At 41.4% G+C, this 7,500-nt stretch overlaps 1 protein-coding gene across 4 annotated transcripts in view; it reads left to right on the forward strand.

Moving 5' to 3' along the window:
• Positions 1 to 7,500, forward strand: part of polr3e (polymerase (RNA) III (DNA directed) polypeptide E) — a 17,405-nt gene that overhangs the window by 8,991 nt on the left and 914 nt on the right. For all 4 annotated transcript variants that reach the window (XM_044177864.1, XM_044177863.1, XM_044177861.1 and 1 more), the window contains 9 exons: positions 648 to 768; positions 1,281 to 1,362; positions 1,493 to 1,552; positions 2,302 to 2,459; positions 2,614 to 2,675; positions 2,788 to 3,242; positions 5,675 to 5,752; positions 6,699 to 6,821; positions 6,907 to 7,500. The exon at positions 6,907 to 7,500 is cut by the window's right edge and continues 914 nt beyond it. In XM_044177864.1, coding sequence (XP_044033799.1) covers positions 648 to 768; positions 1,281 to 1,362; positions 1,493 to 1,552; positions 2,302 to 2,459; positions 2,614 to 2,675; positions 2,788 to 3,242; positions 5,675 to 5,752; positions 6,699 to 6,821; positions 6,907 to 6,963 — 1,196 coding nt within the window. In that variant the 3' untranslated portion in view covers positions 6,964 to 7,500. The remainder of the gene's footprint in view (positions 1 to 647; positions 769 to 1,280; positions 1,363 to 1,492; positions 1,553 to 2,301; positions 2,460 to 2,613; positions 2,676 to 2,787; positions 3,243 to 5,674; positions 5,753 to 6,698; positions 6,822 to 6,906) is intronic.

Here is a 7,500-nt window from a genome sequence, read left to right on the forward strand (position 1 = left end):
CACTGGGGCGACAAAGCGTTAGTATGGATGCCAGACGTGTGAAACGGTTTAAATCAGAATCAAGTAGATTTTCACATACAAGGAATTTGCCTTACTACTTAGGTGCATAACGATAAACATAGTAAGACAAAGAAACAAGTGCTGCAAAAGCCAAGAGTCATAAATAGAAAATAGAAACATATACAGTAATATATAAAATATGAAAAATATGTTTTTAAAATGAAAAAAGCTGCACAGTGTTTGAATCAAAGAGGATGGAATGTGCAAAAGTTCACAGTATAAAGAATATGTGCAATGTACAGTGATGATAATCCATAACATGTACGTTAATGTAAAACTTTTTCCTCCTCAGTTACAGAATTATTGAATGCATCCGAACAGGAGTGCAGAGTTCTGTTAGCTTCTTTTTTTGACAAGAGGCTGGTTTTCAGTTTGCACTCAGTGGCAGTGACGATTACCACAAGCCAAAACCAAGAAGCAGATCTGTCAGTTTTTTAACAAGCTTTTGTTTTCCAGCCATGTCTTTTGCTCTGTACATTTGTCATGAACATGAACTGCATCATATTTACACCAACATTGAGTTTGGTTGTCCTTCCTCTGACAGAAATGTTTTGTATTTCCTTCACCGTGTCTCCTCTCATTTTTAGTCAAGGTGATGCCGTTTGCTAACCTGATGGGCCTGCTCGCCTCTGGCACAGACTCGACCTCGGTGCTGCGCTGCATCCAACAGGTGGCGCTGCTGGTTCAGGGGAACTGGGTTGTCAAGAGGTGAGACCAAACAGCTTCAATGCAGATGAAACTTAAAGGGAAGCAAATGTCACAAAAAGTTTGACACAGATTAAAGCTAGGGTAGGAGAAACTAGCAAGAGACAGCTAGATTTTAAAAGAATCCAACTGAAAAAATCCCACCCCCTCCATTCAGGACTCCCTCCAAAGCCACTCCCCCAAAACACATGTGCAATGAGTGCACGGGCAGAGTGCACGCAGGTAGGCAGGTAGTTAGACAGGCAGGTAGGCAATAATTTCATGATTGGCTGAGCTTATTACAGGCCTACGACAGATATTTTGTTTTTTTTTATTTCAGAGCATATGATTTATTGATTGCTGTTGTGATGTAAAGACCTTTTTAAAGGTGTTTTTTAAAAGATTACATTTAACACAACCCACAAGAGAGCTCTGCTTCCTACAATGAGAGGGCCTGTGTGTTCTTCATCATTTAATATTTTTCACAAAAAAATCACCGCAGCTGAGTGATGTTTCCGTGTGTTTTTTTTCCACAGTGATGTTCTGTATCCTAAAAACACCTGCAGTCCTCACAGTGGAGTCCCTGCTGAAGTGCTCTGTCGTGGCAGGGACTTTGTGGTGAGCTACAGCTTTTTCCCTTCATTGAATTACCCAAAATTAAACTAATAACAGTGTAGTTCCTGATAATGTGGTCAACACAAAGTGATCGATTTAAAGTGATCGTGACTCAGTTGTTTTCCTTTTGTAGATGTGGAGGTTCACTCTGGAGCGCTCTGTGATGAGAAAGGAGATTGCATCCATCATCAAAGTAAGGATCACAACACCACAATCCCAAAATGACTGATTGTTCCTGCTTGGTAATGACAACTGAAGATGGCCCAACAGATTGCATCTCCTGAATTGTGCATCTTTGTGCCAGAATAATTGGATAGGTTTTCTTAAAAAAAAAAAAAAGAAAGTGATTTAGTTTGCAACCATTTTGCGTAATTTTACCACCTTGGAAATGTTTGAAAATTGCAAGTTAGCAGCGAAAAACTCTCATATGCAGCCCCAGAGGCTGCTTTCAAAGTAAATTAGTCTCTTGGGTGTTCAACGTATTTGTAAGGAACTACTGGCTGTGAAAACAAAACCCCATTTGGAACAATAAATCTAAATTGTTTGTGGAAGTGTGATATACTTTCTCCTTTTTAATTTCACTTAACAGTTAACAGTTTATTGCAGAAATAGTGCAGGTACTGAATAAAATAGAAGCCTCTTAAAATAATGTGTGGATGAGATGAATTTGCATTAATTGATGTGATTGCAAGACCACATTCTTGTTTACAGCAACAGCCGAAGGAAGTTCTTTGTGCGAGTGCTACATAAACAAACTCCTTCACCTGGGACATGCTCAGTGCCACCACAGTCTTTCATGGTTGTTTAGGTGCTGAGCAGCATCATTGGAGCAGAAGTGTCTTTAAATGCTTGCTCTAGCTTGCTTCTGTCACCTTGAGGCTACAGTTGATTTGTTCATTCAGGTAAAAAGAACTAACAAGTTCTTCCTTCTGTCTCTGTCAGCTTCCTCCAGAGGATGTGAAGGAGTTCCTGGAGCATGTGGCAGCTCCTCGAGTCAACCGGGGCTGGGAGTTCCTGTTGCCTACTGATGTAGACTTCATTAAGAAACACTCAGATGTTGCCCACAGGCAACACATGCTGTGGCTTGGCATCCAGAGCAAGTACGAATTTCTTTATTTATTTTTTTTAAACTGAAGAATCTGCACCATCTCACCAGAGTATTCTTGTCAGTCATGGAAGTGCTATTAAATGTTGTTCTTAGAGGGTAGTGGACTGTCTTAACTTACCAACAGTACCAATCTCTTTCCTTTTAAGGTTGGAAAAGGTCTTTAACTTCTCTAAAGAAGACTTCATGCCAAAGAATTCCCCTCAGCCGGGTGAGTAGTAGTGGAGTTGTGTTTGTAACACCCACCTGTTAATACATTGCAAATTAAATATTCAGCAGAAATGATCTTACCTGAGCTTGTGTGTGTGTGTCTTGTTTTTCAGAGCCTGTCCACATCAGTGGGGAGCAGCGTCTGAAGATGGCTCAGGAGCGTGCACAAGAAAACCAGTCGTCCCTACAGAAGGACTTGGACACCAAACGGGCAGGAGTCCAAGTCAAACAGGAACCCGAAGACGAACCTATGGACACCTCCTCTTCCGCTTCCTCCTCCGCCATCCTCAACGGTTCTCTCAATGGTTACCCCGGTGCCACCTCCCCCGGCTTTGATCACACTAATGGCAATGGAGGAAGTCCCGCCAACACGTCATCCCAGGAGCTGCAGGACTTTGTCAGAAAGACTTTCAGGAAGCATTTTGTACTGACGCTGAACGAGTTTAAGAGGCTGTTTAACCTCCACCTGGCTTCCATGCCGGTGGGACGGAGCGTCTTCCACTCCATCTCGGACCACATGCTACAGGACGCCATACTGCTCTGCCAGTGCAAACAAATAATGGTTCCTGTGAGTATTCAGGGAGGATATCACCTTCTACTGTCAAAACTCTGGATTTAACAAGGTTTTGGATGTAAAACTCCAATTTATTCACCCTGGAAGCTCCTATTTTCCTCCCTTCTCTCAGTATTTGCCTCTATCATTTGTGTTGCCTAATCACATTCCTATAAATCGACCTGTGATCCAGTCCAGTGAAATGCATACTCTTGTCCCTGTAAGGCTGTGTTCAGACTGACAGTAGTTTGGCAAAACACTGCAAGGGGCTGCATTGGTGTGGACGTGTTGTAAAATATTTCGGGGAAGTTTGAAGGATTATCAGGCGTCAAAACACTGCACAACAGTAAATATTGCTTTGAGACAAGAACAACAGTTTTTTGCTGCACGGTAAACACTACATAGTCTGTATGGTGTGGATAATATGGATAAAATCTTCTGCTGTGTTTAATTAGAGCCAAAACTATTAGTCAATTAATCGCTAAGTTGATCGATATAAAATTAATCTATTTTGATAATCAATTAATTGTTTGTCATTTTTAAAAAAAGCAAAAATGCCAAAAACTTGCTGGTTCCAGCTTTTCAAATGTGAGGATTTGCCGCTTTTTGGTCATATATGAGAGTAAATTGAATATCTTTGGGGTTTTTTGACCTTCGGCTCTGAGAAATTATAATTATATTATTTTCTGACATTAAGCAAGTGAGAAAATAATTTGCAGATTAATCAATTATGAAAATAATCATTGCAGCCCTGATTACAATATCTGTAATTGTATAATGGGATGGGTGGGTAGGTAGATAGATAGATAGATAGATAGATGTAGCACATTTTCTGGATATCCAACTTTGACATTGTTTGTTTATAGATAAAATAACCAAGGGCTAGATATCTTGGTAGAAACATTATAGAAAAATCTTTACATGTTGACAAATTTGTATCTTCTCACGATATATATTATCAATATATTAATACCCTTGTTGTTTTGGAATAGAGATCGCTGCGTCAGCACCCCTGTTACGTCAATGCAGTTGCAATTAAATCAATAAGAAAGCTGTGGGGGGTTTTTGACACAGTGCTGTTACTGATTTAAACACGGACCTAGTAATACTGATATAATTTCTGTGGACTTGATGCAGAATAATTTGACTCTTGTTCTGCATTGTTGAACTGCAAGATTTCAAACATGTCCCCCAAACATACTTGATTAATTCGATTTCTGTTCAAATCGGCTCAGACCTCAGGAACAAGCAGAACTGAGTGGTCCTCTGTTTCAACTGCACATCAGGTTTTGAAGCGCAGAGATTACTATCCCTTTTGTCTTGGATTAAGAGCTGCTGCTACTCTGGTCTAGTTAAAACTGCCTGTGGGTGCTGAATAAGGGGGTTTTCTCATTGGCAGCCTGAATGCAGCTATCGGTTTTCTCAAACAGAATAACGACATTAACGGCCATTTTGCTTGTTAGCTCTTTGTTGCTTGTCAGTGCACTGAAGCAATGCAAACCTGGTTCTCAGGTTCCACTCAAGTTCCAGCAGCCACCTGACACCTCTGTGTGTTTGTACTGTGTTGGTCTTTCCTCTGTGTTTTGACTAAGGTTGCTTTTGTTGGTTTAATATAAATAGACGTAATCTGTTATTTTTTAAGATGTGTTTTACTTGGTGTGGTGTTTGCTCATAGGGCAGGGAGTGGCGTGGTCTGTGCCACATGCTCTTGTTTCATTAAGCAGCCAGGTCTCCTGCCAGGACCAGCCCTGTCCTGGCTTAAGTCTTACCGAATTTATATCCTTGACTTGAGAGGATTTTAAGTGCCGCGGGGGTGGGAATGGCCAGACGCCATCTTTGTTATGCAATAGATTATTAGCCTCAAAGTAAAGCTCATTACTGCTCAGGATGGGACAAAGCTAGTTTGTTGTTTACAAACGCAGGCAGATCTGGAATCAGGTGACTCGCCTTCTACGTCACCGTAAACATTATTGTTCAGGTCTCTGACAGTTCATAGATCAGTTCTGAGTTAGTGGCATGTGTCTGGAGGGTAATCCTGGTTTGCAGCGCTCAGCGTTGGTCCTTCTGGTCACAGCAGTGCTTCTTGTTTTTGGCATTTGGGCAAGAGATCAAATTAAGTGTCTGAGAGAAAGGAAAGCAATTTGACATTGCTGTTATTATTGCAAAAAATGACGCTTGCACTCTTGAATCAAGGTTTTGATGAACATGCATGTTTTATTATGTTATAAACACACTTATGCCAGTCCAAACACAATCTCTTAGTTTCTGATTGATGAGAATCTTTACTTAAGTGTTTTAAGTTTTGCTTTGTAGAGAGAGAGAGAGAGAGAGAACACAGCATGGCTTAGCTTACTTCCCTGCACAGACTAGGAGCAGGTTCAGACATTTGAAGTGGTAACCTCCTGGTCAAATGCTTTTCTAACATTGCTGTTTCCTTCTACCTTTAGTTTCCTGCTCAGAGCACAGCAGCCCCTGATGAACAGAAGGTGTTTGGTTTATGGGAGACTGGAGAGGAATTCGACAAGGTAAACACTCACTGTAAAGCTCTACAGTATACTTTTTGAATAGGTTTATAGTCTCACAACATCCTTCTTGTCTCACTCTACATGCAGACTTTTGTAGAAACACACCACAAACCACAAGTCAAAGTCTTCAGCAATAACTGAATTTCAGAAACCACACGCAGTGTGGGCCATGATTGGCCAATTGCAACATTATTGCAAAGCAACACAGATGAGAAAAGTAGGCCACAACCAAAGTTAAAGTAGCAAAGCTGCATGACAATTGTGTTTTTGTGCTCTTGTTGGTTGATGCTTTGTGGTATTTTAGCTACAGATGTCTGCACTAGACTTCCTTTGTTAAGTTCCCCAACGTGAAGATCACTTTAGACAGAACATGTGACTGTGTGGTCTTTCCTCCGAGTTGCTTGTTTCTGGAATAATACGACATTTTGGGAAATATGCGTATTCGCTTTCTTGCGGAGAGTTGGATGAGAAGATGGAGCTGCAGGCGGACTGGAAACGGGTAAACAGCTAACCTGGCTCCGTCCAAAAGCAACAAATACTGCCTACCAGCACTTGTAAAGCTACTAATTTACACTTTAAATCTTGTTTGTTTAATCCGAGCAACGTGGATTTATGTGCTGGACTATTTCTTGGCTGGACTTCCAAGAGTTATAAAAACAGTTTGGTGTTTGTACCGATTAAACAAACAAGATACACTGGTTAATTAGTGAGATTTAGAGGTCCTGGTGGGCAGATTTTGTTATCTTTGGACAGAGCCAGGCTAGCTGTTTCTCCCTGTTTCCAGTCTTTGTGCTATGCTAAGCTAACTTGCTGCTGGCTCTAGCTTCAAATTTAACGAACACAGGAGAATTGTATCAATCTTCTCGTCTAACTCTGTGAAAAAGCCGAATGTCAAACTATTCCTTTAAATTCTTTCATTTTGATGTTTGTGTTTTTCCTCTTGCAGCACCGTCGGCTGCTGTTTGACTTGTTCACGAAGAACTACAGGATCAGGAGGAACATGATACAAGCCAGACTGATGCAGGAGTTTGGAGACGCCTCCAAGGCGGACATTGACCGGCTGCTCACTGTGAGACGGGTGATGGGACAGAACATGTACCTCTTTTTTTAAGGAGCTTTTTTTCTCTGATCTAACCTGTCGTCTGTTGTTCCAGGAGTGCTGCAGCAGCCACGCAGGGATGTGGTACCTCAAGGGAACGATACAGTCCTGACACTGAGAGCCTGCCCCCTGCGATCACCGTCAGCCAATCAAATCCTCTCCCCAGGTGTCCAGTGGGAGGGTAGTCAGACAGATGAGAGCCAATCACAGCTCGCCCAGCTCTGAGGGCGGGCGATTGGAGAATAACGATGTCAGCCGTCTGCTCTGTTCAGAACATGAAGCTTTTCTCGTTTCAACTGAAGCATTTCCGACATTAACATGAGCACTCGGATGCAGCGCCGAGGATAGAACTCCTCACACACTCACACTAAGAGCTGGAGTGTCTGAGGGGAAAAATATCGATTATAAAAAGATGAAGAAATAGCAAGATATAAATCTATATGGTTTTCAGTAGATTTTTGGATTTATGACCTCATGTTTGATTATTTTTGAATTAAGCCTTTACCAGATCAGGATAGTGTTTACTGTTGAAAGCAGCCTTTGCTCAAAGTGCTTTCGTTTTACTCCTGATTTGTAAATTTTGCCAGAAAAAACATGTTTTACTTCATCGTATCATCAACAAAGCAAACATTGTTTAAGGCCTTGTGGG

The sequence above is a fragment of the Siniperca chuatsi genome, linkage group LG20 (assembly GCF_020085105.1).
Source record: "Siniperca chuatsi isolate FFG_IHB_CAS linkage group LG20, ASM2008510v1, whole genome shotgun sequence".
In the NCBI taxonomy this organism is placed as follows: Eukaryota; Metazoa; Chordata; class Actinopteri; order Centrarchiformes; family Sinipercidae; genus Siniperca; species Siniperca chuatsi.